This window comes from Choloepus didactylus, chromosome 18 (genome assembly GCF_015220235.1).
Source record: "Choloepus didactylus isolate mChoDid1 chromosome 18, mChoDid1.pri, whole genome shotgun sequence".
NCBI lineage: Eukaryota > Metazoa > Chordata > Mammalia > Pilosa > Megalonychidae > Choloepus > Choloepus didactylus.
This window is the reverse complement of record NC_051324.1, coordinates 34023640-34047504: the sequence shown is the minus strand read 5'-3', so window position 1 is coordinate 34047504 and position 23865 is coordinate 34023640. Positions and strand designations below refer to the sequence as shown.

The window sequence follows — 23865 nt, the reverse complement described above, 5'->3', positions numbered from 1 at the left end:
CTCTATAAAACTGCTTTACACAGTCTTCCCAAGTTTCCTATATTCTCCCTCTCAGTTCTCATAACAACTGTTCTAATTCTTTTATATGGATGTTTCTCTTAATACTCATCCAAAAATCACTTTTTGTTATTTATGAATAGGTTTTCCTCAATCCACTACAAACTGGCTTTTGTCCTTTTCATGCCAATGAAATGTCTCTCTCTCACAGATCAGTAAGGAATTCCAATTTCAACAGACAAAAAGTCTTTGTTTTATTTAATCTTTCTTTGACATCTGATATCAATAACTAGTGTAAAGGCAACATGGTGGACCCTTAAGTTGTAAAAATGAATCAAGACACTATTCTTAACCTTTAAATAATTCACAATAGAGTGGGATTGATACTTATTTATATGCCTTATTTGTAATAATATGTTAAGTGCTGAGCAGGAACCATATTCTATTTACCTGCATATCCCCCGTGCCTAGTACTTAATATGTGAATTGAGTGAATAAATGGAAGCAATCTAATACAAGTTCACTCAAACTGCCTCCTTCACACCTAAAAGCATAGCTTTACCATTCCTCTCATGTTAGAGCAAAATAATCTTTTCCAATGTTAACCCTCCCCCTTGTGCCTTTGATACTAGTCATTTCTATATGCTCTGGCCTTTACTCCAGCAAAATCCTTTATTTCCCATTGTCAGTCTTTCTCTTAAAGCTACAAGTCCCTTTCAAGACCTTCACTGTATTTTCAGACTAACAATGTACAATGGCTTCTGTTTTTGCAAAAGTATCCAAAATTTACTACATCTCTTTCCTTGGTTCACAAGGTAAGATTTCATCACCATTTGCAGCCTGTTTTCTGCCCTTATCAGAAATTCTTCATCCATAAAGGTCACTAACAAAAGATCCTAAGTATAAAAGTCAATACCCTGTTCTCATCCATCTGCCCCTATTTCTTTGCATCATTTGGCATTGCTGACTATCTCTCTAAAACTCTCTTTCCTTGGCTTCAATGACACCGCATTCTTTGGGTTTTCCTTTCTTTGACTATCCCACTCTTTTCTGAGAGACTGAGGGTATGGTCATCAGTCAACAGTAAACTCAGAATGAAGAGGAAGACAATTTCTAAGCTGAGTCGGGAAGGAAAGAAAAGCATTTTCTCATTACTGGTTGTGTGTAAGTATGCAATTGACTGAAAAAAGGATAGACAGCATACAGTTAGCATGTGGCCCAGCAATTCCACTCCTAGTTACAGATCTAAGAGAACTGAAAACACATCCACACAAAAACTTGTTCACTAATGTTCATAGCAGCATCATTCACAATAGCTAAAAAGTGGAAACAACCAAAACGTCCATCAACTGATGAATGGATAAACATAATGTGGTATAGCCAGCCATAAAATAGAATATTATTCAGTCATAAAAAGGAATGATGTACTGAAACGTGCTACAACATGGTTGAATCATGAAAACATTATGCTAAGTAGAAGTAAGACACACAAAAAGTCACATACTGTATGATTACATTTATATGAATAGGCAAATCCAGAGACAGAAAGTTAATTCGTGACTGCAAGGGGATGGGGATGGGGGAAGGTAGAATAGGGAGCGACTGCTAATAAGCATGGTTTTGTGTTTTGATTGTTTGTTTTTGCTGTTGTTTGGTGGTGGGAAGGGGTGAAAATGATCTGAAATTACAGAATGGTGATGGAATAGATTAAAAACTACTGAACTGTACACTTTCAAAGGGTGAGTTTTATGGTATATGAATTATATCTCAATAAAGGACTGACAAGGTTTCATAGGCTGGTAAGTTAAGGACTATTCACACTGAGGTCAGTGATTGCCTGTTTCGTTATCTAATTCCATTTATTTATTTCTGTTTTCATTCCACTAATGATTGGGAGCTGTAAAATCTATGTTTTATCTACTTCTAAAGTCAGACAAACACAAAAATTCATCAAAAGGGAATTATCTTTAGATGTCTTATAATTAAGACCCCTAACAAAAGTACCAAAACCAGAATTAGACAACAATATCAAATTATTGAGTCACTTCTCACCATTAAGTATTTTTTCTCCTCTTGCTCCTGGCACATTGAGATGGCATCCTGCGGTGGAATCATATTCCAAAGTCCATCACTACCCAAGATAATATACTTGTGCTTCAAGGGGTCAAGAGTGTGGACACTTGTGTCTGGTTCAGGTGACACCACAAACTCACCGCTGAAGAAATCATAGCTCCACAAATCACCTGAGGGCAGGAAGCAGAAGCAGCAAGAAGTATTATTCCAAACTAATAGTATCACATCAACAGATAAAAGGAAACAATCTACATGTTCATCTCATAGACGCCAAAAAGCATGAGAGCATTCAAAAATCCATTCATGATAAAAACTTCCTACCAAACTAGGAATAAAAAGGAACTTCCTTAACCTGATAAAGAATACTTATCAGAAATCTATAGCAAGCATCTGATTTTAAAGTAAAATGTTAAAAGTATCCTCTTTAAAAGTAAGCAGTGAGAAAATTATGCTTCCTATGATCATTTGTCTTCCAATACTGTATTGCAGTCTTTACCTGGGTAGTAAATAATAAAAAATAAGATACATGAATTAGAAAGGAGAAAATTATTATTTGCAGATAACTAGATTTCTGTAAGAACAAAAAGATATTAGATAAATTATTAGAATTAATAGGAGAGCTTAGCAAGGTTGTTAAATACAAACCCAATATATAAAAGCCAACTGTATTTTTTATACAATAAGAAACAATATAAAATTTTCTAAAAGATTACATTTGCAAGAATGAACCAAATATAAGGTACTTAGAGATATATTTAATGAAAGTGTGCAGGCCTATTATGGAAAAGATGATAAAATTAGATTCTAAGACTTTATAAGACTATATAAAGAAAGAAACCATAGTTTCTTTATATAGCCTAATTGAAAACCTCCTTAAGGCTAATTGAAAACCTCCTGCTGACTCTTCTAAAAGGGTCAAAAAAGTACCTATATACATCAAAACTTACAGAATGGATGTTAGTCACTTAGAAGAAAATCCCAGAGATGATAATGAGCATTTTTAAGCTCTTTCCCTACCATTTTATCAGTCACTGGAAATCAATATTTTTCCCTTTCAGTGAACCAGAAAAAGAAGGTTCTTACACATTTATCTCCTTTATTAGCTCACTTCTGCCTTTTAGACCTATTAGATGTAAACCTCAAAATGGTCAACAAAAAAGAAATTTAGTTGACTCAGACCATAAAAAGACCAATAAAATTTAAGCAGAAAAATGTTTTTCAGGAACTATCTACTCCTCTGTGATACCTACAACAAAGCAAGTGAAACAATATAGAATATTCGTTCACTCCCAAAAAGTGGGAAAGGAGGAGACAGAAAGGAAAAAACATTAATTTCTGCTAACACCTAAAGCAAGTCTTTTTGCTAAATTCTAAGAGTAAGCTCTTATGTCCTTCCCTTCCTTATTTAAACTTACTCATTAACTCCCATCAGAAATATTGGCCAGTTGAAACATGCTCAGAGCCCAAGCAAATACTTCAAAATTTCTCCACCCTAAAATAGCAAAATCCACCCTTAAACCAACATACTCAAAAGCAATTCAACCTTTAGTGTAGCAAAAGAGAACACATTCAACCACTGAAGGCTAATTATAAGCTATTTGCTCACAAAGACACATTTACCTCTTACAGCAGCAAAACAAAGCTCCCTGGTTGATGAAATAATAAAAAGGAACATAAAGACAGTTAAGAGAAATATTAAGGTAGCAATTACAGAGTTCATAAATGATAATAAAAGCTTTCAGAAAGCAGTTTTTTTTCCTATTATTTGGGCATAGTGTTGCCACCCAAATAAGAACACAAGTTTATACAGAAGCAGAATCTCTAATATGATTAAATTTAAGATCTGGGTAAAAAAGAAATATCAATTTTCAAACTAATGTAGATAACATAACCTTGATGAAAGGTCACAACTTCTTACTTCTAAAAAAATATTAATACCTTTTTAAATTTAAAAAATGTTTTTCAATAAATTTTATTTATTTCAATAGGTAATACATGCAAATTGGCATAAAGTCAAGATACAAAAAAGTATACAAGGAAAAATCTCCCTTACCATCCCTGTCCAACTCATGTTCTCATGTTCAGGCTAATTTTTTTTTCTTTTCTTTCTTTTTTTTTTTTTTTTTTTTTTTTTTGCCAGAATACTACATTACTACATTGGTGAGATCATGTCCTTCGCAGTGCCTCACATCAGGAGGGACAGAGTTTCATTATGTCCCATTATTGGTAATGCCAAGTTTGACCATTTGGTTACAGTGATGTCTACTAGCACTGTAAAGGTGCTTTTATCTTTTTATAAATGATATATAATCCATGGGGTGATAGTCTGAGACTGTGTGAAATAACTGATATTCTCCACAAATCTTTTACCTCTTAGTATCTACTGATGATGCACTTAAGAATCAGTTATTACTATGATGACTGCAAACTGGTCATAGAATTCTAACCACATTTATTAGTTCTTTTTTTTTTTTTTTTCAATTTATTTTAAATTTTGTTGTGGTAAAATATACGTAACATAAAAGTTGCTGTTTTAACCATTTAAAATCATTTAATATTTTAAACCATTAAACAATTCAGTGACATTAACTATATTCACAAAGTTGTACAACCATCACCACTATTTATTTCCAAAACTTTTTCTTCACCCAAACAGAAACCCATTACCCATTAAGCATTAATTTCCCATTCTCCTCTTCCCCCAGCCCCTGGTAACTTCTAATCTATTTCAGTCTCTGAATTTGCTTATTCTCAAAATTTCACACAAGTTAAATCATACAATATTTCTCCTTTTGTGTCTGGCTTATTGCACTTATAATGTTTTTGAGATTGTGCCAGTTTTGGATATATTATGTCCCCCAGAAAAAGCCATATTCTTTGATGCAGTCTTGTGGGGGCCAACGTATTAGCATTCATTAGGTTGGAACCTATTGATTGTTTCCATGGAGATGTGACTCAATCAACTGTGGGCAAGACCTGTGACTGGGTAATTTCCATGGAGGTGGGTCTTATTAAATCACTGGAGTCATATAAAAGAGCTGACAAACAGAAGGAACTCAGTGCTGCAGCTGAGAGACACATTTTGGAGATGACCACTGAAAGTAGACTTTTGCTAGTCTGGAGTTTGCCTGGAAGAAACTAAGAGAATACCCCCAGAGGCCTAGAGAGAAACATCCTGGGAGAAAGCCCTCTTGAAACCAGAACCCTAGAGCAGATGCCAGCCACGTGCCTGTGCCTTCCCAGCTAAGAGAGGTTTTTCGGATGCCAATGGCCTTTCTCCAGTGAAGGTACCCTATTGTTGATGCCTTACCTTGGACACTTTATGGCCTTAAGACTACTTTGTAACTAAATAAATCCCCTTTATAAAAGCCAATCTATTTCTGGTATTTTGCATTCTGGCAGCATCAGCAAACTGGAACAGAGGTTCATTCATGTTGTAGCATGTGTTACTACTTCATTCCTTTTCATGACTAAAGGAATACTCCATTGTTATGTATATATCACATTTTGTTTACTCACTTCTCTGTCGATGGACATTTGTGTTATTTCCACCTTTTACCTGTTGTGAATGATGCTGCTGTGAACTGTGGTGTACAAGTATGTTTGAGTTTCTGGATGTACATTTTTCAAACAAGTTCTCCAGCTGATTTTTTTTTTCCCTTTCATAATTCCAAAATAGCAAGTTTTTGTTTTTGTTTTATTGTGGCAGCATTAGATACAGGTACAAACATAGATTTATTTATTTACAACATAAAATTGGCCACTTTAACCATTTTTAAGTGAGTTGTCAATCTAGAAAAGTTTTTTTGTCTTACTTTTTTTCTTATTGTTAAAAAAATATTTTATTGAATTTATTTGAATAAAAAAAAATTTTAATAGGAAAAAAAAAAGGTCAAATAACTAGTTAGGATCAGAACTGGGCTTGAACTAATGGTTCTGTTCTTTACTACTGGTCTGGTGCTTATAAACCAAAACAGGATCATAGATGGCACTCCTATAGGTCCTGAAAAGTCCTCAGATGGTGTACAAGCATGGTTAGTGGCCAGGCTCAAGAGCTGTTTCCCCCTTTTCCTCGGTAGAGGGGGCCAGAGAGACACCAAAGGAGAAAGAAGTCTTTCCTCCTGGTTCCAGTAGGCTTTATGCTTTCCTCTGCTTCCTCCTGCAGTGCATGGCAGTAAAGACACCCAGTAAGGAAGCATTGTGTAGGACACCCAGGGTTCTTACCCTTAGGGAATTTCAGTTGCAACCCCAACTCTCCCTGGTGGCTTCCCATGTACAGCTTTCCAGCAAATTCTGTGCATGGCTTACTCCAGGACACCAGAGGGCAGCTTCCCAGGGTACCACCCTAGTGGGCAACTTCCCACAGCAGCAAAAAGAGTGGCTTCCCTGTGCTTCTTTGCCACCCAGTGTGCCACAGCCAGGCCCTCTCCAATGAGCTCTGGATCACATGGGGGACACAGAGGGCTCTTCCAGACTTTTTCCTTCCCTAGATGTTCTACTTCAGCCCTAGAGATAGTGGTTACTCCTTGTAACTACTATTCCTCTCTTCTTTAGAGTTTTCTTTGCCCCTTACTGGGTCATCATCCCTTGTTATAATTAATAAACCTTTCTCTGTTCAACTTACTAAGTGATTTCTGTGTCTTGACCGGACCCTGATACAAATATATGTTTCTTAAACTTTTGATCATGTTTTTATGTATGTATGTGTGCACCAAACCATAATATTAAACTGTATTTTTATTGTGATGATCAGTTAAAAAAAAAAAAAAGTTGATTCTCCTTTTGGTAATTCCATCCATTTCTACTAAACAAAGATGATGACTCAAATTCACTTGTCTTGATCTAAACATATTATCTGTCTACCAAATACTTGCATTTTATAAAGACAGTTCAAACAAAATGTCCAAAAATTGAACTCACGGGCCATAGCCACTTGTTTCCATCACAGCTAGTCCAAGTTACTATCAGCTATCCCAGACTACAACAGGCCTACTAAACTAATTAATATCACAATACTAACTTTGCCTCCTCTAATACATTTCTCAAAACTGCAACCAAAACCACCTCAATACAATATAGTTGTATTCACCGACTCCAACCCTGCAATAGTTTACTACTGTTAAGATAAAGACATAACTCTTTACCAGAGCCTGTAAGATGCAGTATTTTCTCATTTTATTCCATGCCTCTTATTCCCTTATCTCTTCCAGCTATACTGGCCTTAGTCACCATGCTTCCTCCTATCACAGAGATTTACACAAATGCTGTTTCTGATCCCAGAACACACTTTCTTTCTCTCTTAACTCCTAGTATTTCTCAGTTCAAACATCATTTCTCAGACCTTTCTGGATAGGTAAAGTAAGAGTTGCAATTTTCTCAGTTCTTTCTGAAATCATTTGACAAATGCCCCTCTCTCCCACTAGACTGTAAGCTCCATAAAGGCAAAATCCATGTGCTTTGTACATAGTGCAAAGTGCATGGTAGCAGTCTTTATTCAAGGAATAAATTATTTGCAAGACTCACGTGCAATTCCATCAGGCAGCCACTAGAAGGCACCTCTGCTACATTTGTACCAGAGTAATTATCATCATCAGTGCCTAAATGGTGACAATTTTGATAACGAGACTTCCTTCTTTCCCAGAAAACTGGAAGAAAAATGGCCATAATCCATAAGGGTGGTGGTAAATACTGGCATTTAATTTACCACAGGCCAATAAGTATTACCACACAAGTTAAACTAAACAAAAATTAATCCTCAAAAAAGAAAATTAACATAATTTTTTTCAAGTGCCAGAATAAGGACTGGAAAGGTCATGTGATATAGCATTCATTAAAGCTTTGATGTTAAAATTTTGAGGAGAAATTATTTGTCATATAAAAGTAAAATCAAGAGAAAATAATAGAAATAATTTTTCATCATTAAAATAATTTCATCTCTTCCAATTAAGTCTTTTTAATATCAAAAGCTTCATTCATTTCCATAGATTTGTTTGTAAAATTACACTGAAATAAAGTAATTATTGCAGGACACTGCTATAGCAATTATCTTTCTCTTCTATATGGAGATTTCTGCTCTCTAGTGGATCTTTCCCATCAACTATTATTATTTCTACCCTCTTCAAAAGAACAAACTTCTTGACTCTACTTTCCTCTCCTGCTAAGGCCCTGTTTTTTTTTCCACCTCCTTCTAACAAAACTCCTAAAAAGAGCTGTCTATGCTTGCTGTATCAAATTTCCCTCCTCCCTCTCTTTCTTTAGCCAACTCCAAACATGGTTATGGTTTTCCCATTCCACAAATACTACTTTGTCAAAGCCACCAATGACCTCCATGTTCCTAAATACAATGGTCATTTTTCAGTGTTACCCTTACCTGAACTTTCAGCAGTATCTGAAACACTTTCTTCTTCATTTAGCTTCTAGGACTCTCGCTTGAATTTCTTCCTATTTAACTTGCTCCTCTTTCTCAGCCGTTTCGGCTTGCTCCTCCTCAACTCCCCCCCCCCCCCGCCCCTACAATAGTGAAAGTGTCTCAGTGCTCAGTCACTGGACCTTTCCTCTTTTGTATCTACACTCAATCCCTTGATGACCCCATTCAGTCTCGAGCCTTTGAATATCATTTCTATGCCACTGGCTCTCAAATTAATATCTCCAGCCTAGACCTCACATGACCTTAATTCTCATAACCAGAAGCCTACTGGACATCACCACTTGAATGATTAAAGTTACTGCAAAGGTAACATCCAAAACTGAACTCCTGATCTCCCCTCACCACTAATGATCCAGTTTTCCCTATATAAGTTAATGACAACTCCACCCTTCTAGCTGCTCAGTGTAAAAATCATGAATAGGACCTTTGCATTTGCTACTCATGCCTAAATCTCTTGCACTAGAAACGCACAAGGCTCACTGCCTTACATCTTTACTCAAATGTCATAGTCTCAATGAGGCCGCCTCTGACCATCCCATTTAAAATTACAAAGTTCTCCCCACCCCAACAACATTCCCTGCTTTATTTTTCTTATTAAATAACCAACACTATTCAGAATATATTCTACTTATTTATGTTTTTCCTTACTAGAAAGCAAGCTCCCTGGGTGCAGTAAATTTTGACTACTTTGCTCATTGCTGAATCCCCGACACCTGAAACAAAGTATCTGGCAGATAGAAGGTGGGAACTCTCAAATACTGTTTGTGAGTGTGTGGTTTTAAAATATGTCCACAAATTCTTTGATACTCTTTTTTCAAAAGGTAGAGCCCAATGAAGGGTGGGCTGGATTTAGTGATTCAGTATATGATTCAGAATATGGAGAAAGTGATGGTGTATCACTTATGATGCTATGTCATAAAAAGACATTTTGACTTCAGCTTTGCTCTTTTGGATCAGTTGCTCCAGGAAAGCCAGCTGCCATTTTGTGAGGGTACATCACACAGCTGTATAGAGAGGCCCAAAGGGCAAAGAACTGAGGCCTCCTGCCAACAGCCAGGTGAGCAGCATGCTTAGAAGCGCATTATCCAATCCCACTCAATCCTTCAGATGATTGCAGCCCTAGCCGCCACCTTGATTGCAACACCAGGAAAATCCCTGAGCAACTAAGCTGCTTGCAGGTTCCTGAGGCACAGAAACTCTATGGGATAACGAATGTTTTAAATTGTTAAGTTTGGGAGTATTCTGTTACATTAACAATAGATAACTAATACAAGGGGACTGTAATAACCTTGCATAATCACACTGGAGAGAAATTCAACATCGAGTAAAGCTAAAGATGTACATATCTATGAAATGAGCTTCTTTCCCGACGGGTATGTATTATGTGGGGGCTATGTGTGTGACCCTGGGGCAGCCTTCAGCCTCACTTAGCCTCCTCTGTTTACTGCAGGAATATTATTATCACTTTGTATGAGTGTCAAACAAAAAGCTGGTAAGTAGCATAGTATGACCCAGCAATTGCACTTCTAGTTATGTCCCTTAAAGAAAGCTCATAAATGTATACAAAGAGATATTTATTGCAGCACTTTTCATAATAGAAAATACTCGGAGATACCTAAATGTCCACCAGCAGAAGCATGGAAAAAATTATAGTTTCATATTGAAATTGAACATAAAGCAGTTAAAATGACTGAACTACAACTACATTTATAAACATGGATAAATCTCAAAAATAATACCCAGTGAAAACAGATGCTGAAAAAACGTATTTCTTTAAAATGGAACGCTGATCCAAGATCAAGAATTTTAATAATACTACCATGGACTCTCAGAACTTTTAAGTCTTGAATTCTCTAACTCCTAGCTAATATACAAATCCCTGTTAACACTGGGTAGCCATTCACCACTTAAAACACTTCTAGTGAGGGAAAGCTCACTACAGTTCCCAAAATCATTTTCAGTTATCTGGAATAATTTTTGTTTTACTGAGCTAAAATGTGCTTCCAATTTTTATAGCTCTCCACAGCTATTTTTCTTTTTAAAAATCAGTTTAATTCCTCTTGTATAGAACAGAACTTCACAAATACTAACCCAGATATACATGTCCTCAGTCTTTCTATCCCAGTCTAATCCATGCCAAATTATCCTGTTTCAGTTTAGTACAGTGACAGCATGATATATGGAAAGAGCTTACACTCTTGAGATGAACAAAGCTGTACTTAAATGCCCACTATGTTGACTTGATCAACTTATTAGATCTGTTAAGGTAGTTTCTTCCAATGAACTGGAAATAACTCTTAACTTCTTGGCATTTTATAGTGTAAAAAATGAAATGAGATAACACGTAAAGCACTTCTATAATACCTGGCACATAAAAAACACTCAATTAGTTTTCTTTCTCCTAAAATATGATTTTTCAAACCATCTCCATTTTGGTCACCCTCTTCTAGACATATTTTTAAGTACAGAGCATAGTGGCATAACTGCTCCCTTATTCTTGGATATTCTACTGTATTATTGCATTCTAGGACAACAGTATTTTTTTTTCAGCCATGTTACACTTTACACTGTTGGAATGTATTATGCTTACAATTAATCTAAACTAAAAAATCCTAGTTCTTTTCTTTTTTACTGGAGAAGTTGTAGGTTTACAGAAAATTCCTGCTGAAAATACAAAGTTCCCATATATCCCACCCTCACCCCCATTATTAACACCTTGCATTAGTGTGGTAACTTTGTTACAACTGATGAAAGATTATTATTATAATTGTACTATTAACTATAGTACATGGTTTACATCAGGGTTCCCTGTTTGTGTTGTACAGTCATTTGACTGTGTTGTTGCTGTTTTAAGTTTTTTATTCTATTCCCTAGTTTTTGTCACATGAAATGTTACTATGAAAGCAGATGGCTCCAAAATATTAATGTTTTGAACTTAAGTCTAGTACTTTATTCCTACTAAATTTCATATTATGAATGTCAGCTTATCTACTCTTGGAAACATTTTTATTTGGAATTAATTTCAAATGCACAAAAAAATCTGCAAAAATAAAAATAAGACAAAGAACACCCATATATACCCTTTACCTAAATTCATCTATTGTTGACATTTCACCCACTTGCTTTATCATTTTCTCCTTCTTTCTCTCTCTCTCTATATATATACATATACATGCAATATTTTTAATCATTGCCTTTTACTGCTAAATACTTCAATGTGTCCTTTCTAAAAATAGGATATTATCTTATATAACCACAATATAATTAACAGCTTTATAAATTTACCTTGATACAATGCTTAAATAATCTGTCTACCATCCATATTTAAAATTATCAGATGGCCTAACAATATCCTTTAATATTTCTCCCCCTCCAGTACAAGATCCAGTTTAGGGTCAGGAACAGCATTTAGTTGGAATGCTTCTTTAGCCTTTAATTTGGTATATTTCCACGGCCTGCCTTTATCTTTTATGACACTGACATTTTTTAAGAATACACTCACCGCACCACCACACACAACTTTTTAAACAATAAAGTGATCCTCATTTTGTGTTTCTCTGAAACTTCCTCATGACTTAACTGAGGTTATGCATTCTTGGCCATAATACTACACAGGAGATGTGTGTCCTTCTCACAGTATCATACATCTGGAGGCACATGATATCTACCTATCCCTCTTTAGTGATGTTAATTTTGATTATCCAGTCTCTATATCCTTGCCCTCACACCACCCCAATAAAAACCAACAGGTACATAAGGAAGAAAATTGTCCTGGTTCATAGGAAAAATATATGGAAATATGCACTTAATAAGCCAACAATGTGATATGACCACTGATTAATGACATACAGAATTCCAGGACTCCAGTATTAGAAGTACAATGCTCAGGTAGCAAGAACTAAATATTTCCATTGTAATATGGTCAGACTCCATGTACAGACATTCCTCAATTCTGTAACATTTATAGAAGGAAACAATAAGGAACATGAAAGGATAATGAAGGGTCCAAAATTAGCACATTGGCCTAGAGAAAATACTAGAAAAACATGTTAGTCAATTTTGAATAGATAAATGACTATCATGCAAAATAAGTAGACTGCCCCATTTTTGTTTCAGCACACAATACTAGAGCCAATGTCTGAAAGATTCTTGAAGACAGAATAAAACACACAATAAAATGAGAGTTGTTTAAAAGTGGAAGAATTTGTATTTTGAAATATTAAGCAAAGATTACTGAATATATTCAAGCAGGGGATGAATTACTTCTTGTCTGAATTACTTTGGAGGGTATTTTGTGGAGTTGGCAGGAATGTCTGAACTAACATCCTGCCAACTGGTTTTCCTGCTTTCTCTCTGCTATATTTTCACCTGTTCCTTCTCTTCTACACAATCACTTACAGGTTTTAAGATTTACTTGAAGTGCTTGGTACACACACTCATATACATAAAATAACTTGATACCTGTCATTCTAAATTACACCTACACCTCACTTTTGAATTTGGAGTATGGCCCAGCCCTCAGTCCAGTAAGTTCCCCATTAAAAACCCCTCTATACTTTTGTGATTTTAATTCCTAGCCTCCTATTACTCTTTCAAAGCTCACTGTTAGAAATGGTAGTAATCAATCCCAATTTGACTATCTGAAATGTAAACAATAGCTATCACCCTCTCCCCTCCTTTTCCTTGCTAACAAAAGAATCAATTTTTTCACATTCTTAAACTATTAATAAATGGGTAAGTGTGAGCAAGAGTCTTCCAGTTTTGCGTAAGTTTATAAAATACACAAAATGCCTAGAACATTCCAACAGGCCCTAAATGATATCCCTGCCTTTATTTTTAGTCCCCTATAATCTTATCCATATAGCAGGTGCCAAAATGATCCTTTAAAAAACATAAACCTGATTATGTCACTACTTCAATAAAAGTAATAATAGCAGCTAAAACTTACAGAGCACTTATTATGTGTCATGCACAATTCTAAGCACTTTACATGTATTAAGTCATCCAATACTCACAATAGTATGAGGCACATACCATTATTATCCCCCATTTTACAGATGAAGAAACTGTGTCACAAAAGATTAAGGTTACACAGTAAGTAGCAGCACTGGAATTTGAACATAGGCATTTTGCCTCCAGAGTTCATTTCTTAATCACTATAGTACACTACCTCTTCAATCCCTTCCCAATACCATTTAAAACAAAAATCAAGTTCCTTACCATGGCCTAGAGGGCCTTGGAAGATTTAGTTCTTACCAGCCATAAAGTAATCTTCATCAAATTTCTTTCTTTGACCTGCGTGGCCCTTCTTAATCTGGTAAGTGTCCTCATCTCCACCCTCATTTTCTATCTCTCCCTCCCCTCTTTCACACTGGTTTCATTCTTGTTGCTTAAAGATACCAAGTTCTTTCCTTCTGTTTTAGGATTCTCTGCCTCCAAACAACAGAATCCATCCACCTCAGGTTAACTCAGGACAAAAAGGCAACTCAGAAGAAAATCAAATAGGTCACAAAACAGATGAGCAGCTGAAGAAATATGCATGGGAACAGGGCAGTTCCATGCATCTAGTAAGAAACCCCAACCATATCACTGGAACACTGCCACAGGAGCCCATTTACACTAGGATGAAATCACTCCAACAAGTTTCTCTTTTCTATCATGTACGTTTTGCTTTGTTTTGTTTTTGCCTTTATTATACTGAAAATTCAAAGTCCTGTAAAAGAGAATCTGATTGGCTTAGCTTGGATCATATGACTGTCCTTTCACATATTTTATAAAAAGACCATGAATAGGAAGGTCTAAACTAAGATTGCACATAATAGGAGAGATGTAATTTCCCAAAAGTACATCAAGGTGTTATTAATAGAAAGAGAGAATGTATGCTGAACAACTTCCCTCCCCCTCCAAGAAGAGCAAATGTCCACGAACTGCCTAAGGGACTTTATACATGTTATGGTTCTACTCTGGTATTTTCCCTGACCCCTTTTTCTTCTTCAGATGTCACTCAAATATCACCTAAAAAAAGGTTCCCTGATCACCCTTTCTAAGGTAGCCCACCCCTGCCACCCACCAGTATTATGCTACCTAATCTTGTGCCCAATTAAGGGCACATCACCTTGTTTAAATTTCTTTATGGCACTTTTTAGAATGCTTTCCTCATTTGTTTGTTTGTTTATTGTCTATTCCACCCCATTAGATTATAGACTCCACAAAGCCTAACATAATAACTGGCACCAGATTAATACTCAAGTATCTGTTATCTAAGAAAAATTTTCTTTAGAAGAACTACCCCAATCTAGCTCAGCCAAGGTAAGATATTTCTATAGCTACAATTCTCTGATCTTCCTTCCAAAACTAGGTAGAACAGAAAATAACTACAATTATCCCTTCCACACTGCAGGGGTTAGGGGCGCAAAGCCCTCAATCTGGAAAATCCGCATAAATTTTTTTTTCCAGGGTTTCAGGAAACTCCCTAGCTGCCTCTTGATCAGCAGACACTCCCTTTCCCATTACACTTACAATGCTTAGGCTAAACCATTTTTTAAAATTTTCAAACCAGGCTTTGCTGGCCTGAAAATCCACAGGTGTAGACCCTTCACCTTCATTTTCCTTTAGGGAATCATATAAGGTCTTAGTCTTTTCTCATATGATGCCATCATCTACCAGAATGCCTTTTTTATAACAATCTTGCCCCCAAAGAATGTTGCACTTTCTACCCAAGAGAGGTGCAGATCTCACGGTTCATGCAAATGCTTTGCAGTTGCTGGTGTAGCTGCAACAAAGGCTTCACAGATTTCCTTCTCTTTTTTTCTTCATATGCCTTGTTCTAGTTTGCTAATGCTGCCAGAATGCAAAACCACCAGAGATGGATTGGCTTTTATAAAAGGGGGTTTATTTGGCTACACAGTTACAGTCTTAAGGCCATAAAGTGTCCAAGGTAACACATCAGCAATCGGGTACCTTCACTAGGAGGATGGCCAACGGTGTCCAGAAAACCTCTGTTAGCTGGGAAGGCACGTGGCTGGCATCTGCTCCAAAGTTCTGGTTTCAAAATGGCTTTCTCCCAGGACGTTCCTCTCTAGGCTGCAGTTTCTCAAAAATGTCACTCTTAGTTGCCCTTGGAGTGTTTTTCCTCTCTTAGCTTTCTGGGGCAAAAGTCTGCTTTCAACAGCCGTCCTCAAACTGTCTCTCATCTGTAGCTCCTGTGCACTCTTTAAAGAGTCCCTCTTGGGTGTGGCAAGTTCGCTCCTTCTGTCTGATCTTATATAATGCACCAATAATTTAATTCAGACCCACCCAATGGGCGGGCAACAATTCCATGGAAATTATCCAATCAGAGTCATCACCCACAGTTGGGTGAGGCGCATCTCCATGGAAACGCTCAAAGAATTACAATCTAACACTGACAGGTCTGCCCATATAAGATTACATCAAAGATAATGGCATCTGGGGGGACATAATACATTGAAACTGGTACATGCTTTATAGTCAACTCATTAATACCATAATGGTGGCCAACCACAGCAGCTTTTTTTGCCTGAATAAAGCATATCTAACAGTTCTACTTTTTCTTTCAAGTTCATGACTTTCCTCTGTTTCTTGGGAGCACTTTCTGAACCACTAGGAACACTACACAAGGGAACCATGATTTTAATAGAGTTTATGGTGTTTAAATTACACGAGATAACAAGAAACTCAAGATACAAAGATCACTGTGAGATGTCACGTGAGAGATTGCCGTAAACATGCTTGGCATACCCAAAGCCCTGAGTAGAACTGCAGTTCTTTTACTACAAATTTCAAAGGAAAAAACTGTGTAGGTGTTCATTTGTTACTAAACAGTAAAATATATACTGTACTGCTATACTACACATAACAGTAAATACATTTTATACATTTATGAGTTAGTAAAAAGAAACTTTTTAAGATATCTCTACATTTCTAGCCTTTGTGTGTCATCTGTGACATCCACAAAACTTCCAAAAAATTCTCATTTAATTTCTTATGTCGACCTGCGATATATCAAAACCACAATGGGGAAAGTCGCAATGTGGAAAGGGTAACTGTATTTTTACTTTGTCATGGAAAATTTACTTTGTTGGTTAAAGTAAAAAAAAAAGGTTTGAAGGCTCTCAAAGGAAATATGACGAGTTCAAGTAAGGAAGGACCATTAAAAAATAGTTTTAAGAATAACATCAAACCCAGACATATAGACACTTCCCTAAGATTAGATGGGAGTTTGCAAAACATTGAACATGACTCATGATCAAAGAGCAACTGACACTGAAATTTATACCTTAACGCCACCCTCAATTAAGTTCTAATGCATTTAACATAATATCAGCACATATCTACCTCCACGATGTGCCACATAAGGGTTTAGTTCTTATCTCCTCTGTTATTTTACCACAATATATTGTTGTAAATCCAATATGTGATTTCATCAAATGTAAACCCTACTTACCAAGTGCTCTTGCTACTGCCAGAAAAGGGATTTGGTCAATAATTGTGCTTCTTCGTACAGGTCCATTGTGAGTAAGCCGAGGTCGTTTCCAAACTACACGATTCACCCCAGACTTGTTCATCACACTACAAAATAAGTAAGAGTTCATATAAATACTCTAAATGATTGAAATATAACTAAGTTAGCTCTATGTGTAAAATAATAAAATAAGATTTTTACAAGATGATGATTTATCTGTTTCAGATACAAAGATACATAAGCTAAAGGTACTGTTCAGAGAAGACAGACAAATAGGTTAGATTAGATGAGAAGAATTTGGAGATTACTGCAGTACATCAGACAGAATAGAACGGAAGTAAGGGGAAGAAAAATGAGTGGGAGTGAATATTATGTCAAAGAAAAAAGCAAGAGGACTTGATGACTAAAAAATCGAGGGTTAGAATAACAGTTTATAAATGCAGAGAAGTTAAATAATGATCAAGGAAAATGAAAAGGAAAAGCCATGTAGTTTGAGGGGTTTTTGTTAGAGGGGGTCACAGCAGAACTTCAATTTTAATATTTCTGATTTCAGGAATCAACAGGAAATACTCAAGAGAAACACCTATGTATTTAGCTATTTCTATAATCTGAAGCTAGACTTTCGGGAAACAAATCAACCACAGAGATGTAGATGTGAGAGTCACAAAGTAAGAAAACAGTTAAGGTCATAAAAGTGTACGATATGTTTTTGCCACACATCTGGATTAAAAAGGTCTGAACAAAGTAGAATATAAGGAACAGAATCAAAAAAGAATAGCTGATTAAAAGAAGAACAGATATAAACATCAAGCACAAGCCAAGGAAGGGCCATTTATTTAAGAAAAGATCAGAGAATGAACACAAAGAAAGGCTACTGAATATAATTATCAGATTATCACTGGTTACTTTCAAGAAAGCTATAGTAGAGGTAGGGATGAAAGCAGATGACCTCAGGTTAGAGGTCAATGTGTAGTGAAGAGAAAAAATGTAGTCACAGAATCCTGCTAGATATTTGGCATGAGGCAACAGAAAAGAAATATGTAATTACTACACAGAAGAGTCTGCAAATTTAAGGTGCCTAAAACTTAGAAATGTGGTTAATTCTCTGGGCACAGTAAATAATAATCTACACATAACAGAAATGTTATTATGGCTGGCATCACTTAAATGGGAAATGATGTAAAAGCAAACGGACACAAATCAATTTAATCGTAATCTGTCTGGAATTTAAAAAAAAAAAAAAAAAGGTCAACAGAAGAGGAGGGTTCCTGTGGAAGGCTAGAAAAGGTGAGGGGAGAGGGGGAGAAGGAGTGGCAAAGAGTATTTCCAAGAAACAGTATGATGCTATCTAATATTAGGTCCTCTTGACATATGGCAGAATTTGATTCCTAAGACTCTCACAAATAGATGACATTAAGATCACTTAATTTTAAGTCCCTTCACTCAGGTTCGACGTTCACCCAGAAACTCTTGGATTATAATCTAAATTTTTATTTAATCTATAGGGAGAAGATATGCAGACCAGCTGACAATAAGATACGATCTTCTTATAAGTTATTTTTCTTATTATTAAGGAGTAATATGATATCCAGATTTATACATGAACCTCTTGTTAAGTTTACTATGTTGAGTTTGAGTAGCATGATTCCATTCCCCTAAACCTTATGAATGCTTAATTTATTTATACTCTAACTAAACTGGCTTCAAGATAAGAAACCTGGAGATAAGACAGACAATGGTGACCACCTCCAATGGAGTGTCACCATGAAATGCCTCCATCTAAGCAGCAGCCAGCCAGTTAACTTCTACCCCTGCTTAACCTCAAAGGAATGAAGAAGCTAGAGAGGGAATAGATAATGAATGGAATAAAGTCCTAAGGAAAGCAAAATGAAGGCATAAACCTTTTAAGTCAGAGAAAAATCAATCTTCTGAGCCAAAAAAGAGATGAATTTAGCAGAAAAGTTTCAAGCTCCCTTCTAAAGTAGAAGACAAGTTCATCTGACAAGGGCAGGCTAGGAGATTTGAGCAGCACTGTCCAACAGACCTTTGTGCAATGATGGAAATGTTCATTCTGCACTGTCCAATATAGAGCCACTAGCCATGTGTGGCTACTGAGCAATCCAAATGTGGCTAATGAAAATGGGGGACTCAATTTTTAATTTTATTTTAATTACATTTACATTTAAATTTAAACAGCCCCATGTGGCTAGTGGCTACTGCACTGGACAGTGCAGGGGAGGAATGAAACAAGTACAGAATAATCAGAAAATGTTGTAGAAGTTAATGAAGAGCAGAAATTTAAGAGTTGCTCATTTTACCATCCCTTTTAAAAACTAATTTAATTTGTAATTCTGAGAGCAACATCATACTAGGTCATAGTAAGAGTTAGAATCTCAAAGACAGTCACTTATACCGTTTTATCCAATGCTGACTGCAAAAGCAAACAGCATAGTGAAGACTAAATCTACCACTCACAAGAGTCTACAGCACACAAGAGTTGCAATAAGAAGGGATGCCAACAACATTCTGCTTTCATACCACATTAAGCCTCATTGTTCTTTCCTAAACCTGCACTCTAACAAAGTAAGGCTTAATACTTAGGCAATTTCAGTAACTACCCAGATTGCTTGCAATATAACTATACTAGAACTCTCTTGATTCTTAACATTCAAGGATATTAAGTCTCCACATCTCTGAGGAACAAAAGATAGATAATGGTACTGGTTAAAATTAAAAGTTTTAAATCCACTATCAAAAGCCCAAGGCAATATTATGAGAGATGCTGCTTTCACTGCACTCCTAGCTTTGTCTTGCATGATTAAATGGCATATAAAAATGAACAGCCTCATGGGAGAGTTGGCTAGAAAAAGAGCTCTGGCCAGTTGCTTAGGAAAGGAGGAAGTAACTTATAATAAAACATCTCAATTTCTCTATAAAGTAATGCTCCCAAATGAAAAGAGCATCTGTCCAAGTGTCCAGATGGTATTTTAAGTAATAATGCAAAACACCTAAATGCTAAAAAAGTTATGAAAATTTAATACATTTTCATCAAGGAAAACCTAATTCTAAAATACAAGCAGAAAAATAAGCAAGAAAGAACAGCCAAACATGTAATAAAGCCTCAGTTAAAAAGAAAGTATGGTACTGGTACATGGACAGAAAAAGAAAAGAGAAGAGAAAAGAAGAAATTAAGTAAAGAAAAGAAATCCCAGAGAAAGACCCAAATATACTTGGGAATTCGGTTTATAACTGCAAAGCCCCTTTTGCATGACTACCAGCTGTGATCTCAAGCACAGATTGGCCTTCACACTTAACAAGATCAAAAAGACCATAGCCCGAAACCAGGCTGATCAAACTCTGCAGAAGCATACAGGAAAGGAAACAGTAGGCCAGCATAGCAGCTTCAGGCATGTTGTCTTCAGCAGGGATCCTTACAGAAATTCAGGAGATTTCTAGCCCCCGAAACGATAGCTCAGTTGTAAGTAAACAGGACCAGATGGTTAGGTGCAGAACCTAAGCTTCATGTGCAACAGGACATCAGTATCTTATCATAGCCCATGACTGTAGCTTCCTGGTCCCTGCACAAGTCAAACTGCGCAGTCCTGTGCTACCAAATAGAAATTTACAGTCCATTCAAAGTCCTCCCTATCCAGATGCAGTTCTATTCAAGATTCAAACTTACAATGAGCAATGTTGCCTATAACACAGTGGACATTACACCTTTATCTTAACCAAAGAAACAGTGCTAGAAAGTCATCTTCCCATTGAGAAAGGATTTTAAACCTGGTAACCCTTCTAATTAGTAAGAGAAAGATGTATAATTGTTCAAGTGGCTACTTGTAGCCATCCAGAAAAAAAATTAAGTTGTATCACTATATACAACTTGGATTTTAAAATTACAGACAGGCTAAAAGTTAAAACGTAAAAGATGAAACCATGTAAATACTAGAAAAACGGTTCTCAAAATGTGTCCAGAGACCTATGGAGAGCTCCAGGACCTTTTCAGGGGATCTGCAGGGTCAAAATTAATTTTATAATAAAAATCAATATTTTTTTATAATAATACTAAGCCATGTGACATTTTCCAGAGGCTTGATATACTGTATAAAAAAATGTGTCAACATTTGGAAGATCTGCATAATTCAACAAACCAATATTTTCCAAATGACCAATGCAGAAGGTTACAAAATCACACAAGACCATTCAGCCAATGGCTCTTAACAGACAGACCAACGGCTCTTAATGTAACAGAGTATGAGAAGTTCACTGATATAGTTTTCAGATACCACACTATAACTAACCTTTCTTAACCTTTAGTTTCTCAAACTACCACTTAATGAGTTTTGGTGTAGTATCAAAGAAGAAAATCCCAATATGTGAAAAAGCTATTAACATACCTCTTTCTTTTCCAACTATATAAGAAAGGCCAGATTTATTTCATTTACCAACACAACACTGCAACAGACTGAATGCAGAAGCATATATGAGAATCTAGCTGTCACCTATTATGTCAGACTTTAAAGAGTTGCAGAAATGTTAAACAATGCCACTCTTCTCACTAAATGTCTGTTTGTTTTGAAAATAGTTATTTTTCACAAACAAACGATATTTCTGTTAACCATAATAGGTTTATTATTGTTATTGTAAATTGAATTAATAAATATTTTTTAACATCTCAGCTTTAATTTCTAATATGACAAATATCAATAGATATAACTCACATAAACAAAAAGCTCTTTTAGGTCCTCAATTTTTAAGAATGTAAAGGATTCCTAAATCTGAAAACACTGATACTGTTGTGCTAGAAGAAAACACAGGAGACTTCTTAATAATCTCACAGTGGGAGAGTTCCATGTATGGCACAAAACCCAGAATTCATAACAGAAGAGACTGATAAACTTGGCTACATTAAAAATAAACTTCCATGTGGGAAAAAAAAAAAAAAAAATGCCATAGGCACACTCAAAAGACAAAGACATTAAAAAAAAAAAACAATTCTAAATATCAAATCGCATACTTTAATTTCCCCAACGTATAAGTAGCTCCTACATATTAACACAAAAAAAGGCTAACAACCGTCCCCCAAAACAGACAAAGAATATAAGCAAATATACACAAAAAAGGACACATAAATGGCTCTTAAAAATATAAAATGGTATTCAAGCTTTCTCATAATAAGATAAATTCAAATTAAAACAATACTGGGTGCTATTTTTTTTTACCTGAAATTGGAAATTATAAAAAAGTTCTATAACTAGGTGGTTATTATGAAAAAAATGAAAAACAACAAATGTTGGCAAGGATATGGAGAAACTGGAACCCTCATGCATTGCTGGTAGGATTGTGAGATGGTGCCACCACTGTGGAAAACAATTTGGCAGTTCCTCAAAAAGTTAAACATAGAATTACCAAATAACCTAGCAATTTCACTCCTAGGCATATCCCCAAAAGAACTGAAAACAGGGACTCAAACAGATACTTGTAGAGCAATGTTCATAGCAGCATTGTTCATAATAACAAAAAGGTGGAAGCAACCCAAGGGTCCATCAACAAACTAATCTACCCTGGAACACCGAGGACTGTTCTGCCCAGATTCTGAGAAAGGTCATGATAATAGGTATTTACATGAAAAGCTTCCAATAAGACCTTGTATGTATTGTTACTTGAGGACCACCAAAATGCTATTTCCCTTTGAAGCCATTATCGGAAATACAACAGTTAATTCAAAATAATGAGAAATATGAATGTATAAGGGTATTGTATCACAAAAATTAAAACTCATAATACTGAGAAAGTAATTTCACTAGTAGGGAGAGGTAGGTCAACCCGTTTAGTAAAACAGAAAAGGACTAAATAGAACCAATAGAGGAAACACAAAACAGCACAATTACCTCCCACCAAGTCCTTCGATTCGTTCTCTTTCCTTGGGAAGTTCTGGCTTATGGTCCTGTGTCACCTCCACAGCTCTGACAAAATCATCCTTCGGATCATCCTGAACTCCAAGAACCACCCCTGAGTCGCCCACATGTGCTACATACATCTTCATGCCCCGAATAATGACCACACTTGCAGTTGTCCCTGACGTGCTTGGAAGACCTGTCACTGTCTTTGGCCATTCTGCTGTAATAAAAAATGAAATATTTTATTCTTCCAGTTATAAACATTAGTAGTGTTTCAGAAAACAAATGGCAACATATGCTGAATTAGCATGTTAAAATATGAACTACCAAGAAAAAATTTAAGAAAAATATTTTGAAAGTTGTTAAAAAGGACTTATGTTAATCCATTAATCAATGTAAGTAATTATATATTATAATTAGTAATTTCATAGATAACGCAATTATATTACAACTACCCAAGCAATCTTAAGAGAAAAATATTCCAGGAGATTACTTCATATAATGCAAGGATGTGTTAACAGCTTTGATACTATATAGCCAATATCTTGGTATCTATTTATTAATCTCTCTTCAAAAAGAATTTCAAAAAAAGCTTCCTGATTTGTTTTTGAAATAACTATTTTGAATATTCATAACCTAAAAAATAACCTTTACTGAGTTCTTAACTGAATGCCAGGCTCTGTGCTATGAGCTTTAAATTATCTCAAATAATACTTTTAATGAACCTATGAGGTAAATAAGATTATTCTCATTATTTTTACTTTACATATGAAGGTATCAATACTTTGAGTGGTTAAGAAACTTGGTCATGAGAACTCAAATATTAAATGGCAGAGCCCCCATATATTTAATTCCAAAACCTTTTATTGTGTAATTAAACTCACTGTCATTCAACAATTCTGAAATAGTCTATAATACTAAACAAACTATAACTTATAGTTCAAGATAGTAGACTGAGGCCAAACACACTGACATATTCTTCTCCC

At 35.7% G+C, this 23865-nt stretch overlaps 1 protein-coding gene and 1 long non-coding RNA gene across 3 annotated transcripts in view; one reads left to right on the top strand and one right to left on the bottom strand.

The window, feature by feature from the left end:
* The window catches only part of PPM1D (protein phosphatase, Mg2+/Mn2+ dependent 1D), a 55833-nt gene that overhangs the window by 14795 nt on the left and 17173 nt on the right, over nucleotides 1–23865 (bottom strand). The window contains exons 2-4 of one of the 2 annotated variants that reach the window (XM_037809095.1): nucleotides 22871–23096; nucleotides 16962–17086; nucleotides 2050–2240 (exon numbers count right to left, since the gene is read on the bottom strand). In XM_037809095.1, the coding sequence (XP_037665023.1) occupies nucleotides 2050–2240; nucleotides 16962–17086; nucleotides 22871–23096 (542 nt within the window). Of the gene's footprint in view, nucleotides 1–2049; nucleotides 2241–16961; nucleotides 17087–22870; nucleotides 23100–23865 lie in introns of both variants that reach the window. The other variant, XM_037809094.1, reaches the window with a different exon arrangement.
* LOC119513687 lies at nucleotides 9312–21461 on the top strand. Its single transcript, XR_005212687.1, has 3 exons — nucleotides 9312–9554; nucleotides 17022–17097; nucleotides 18485–21461. It is a non-coding gene; the product is annotated as an uncharacterized LOC119513687 (long non-coding RNA).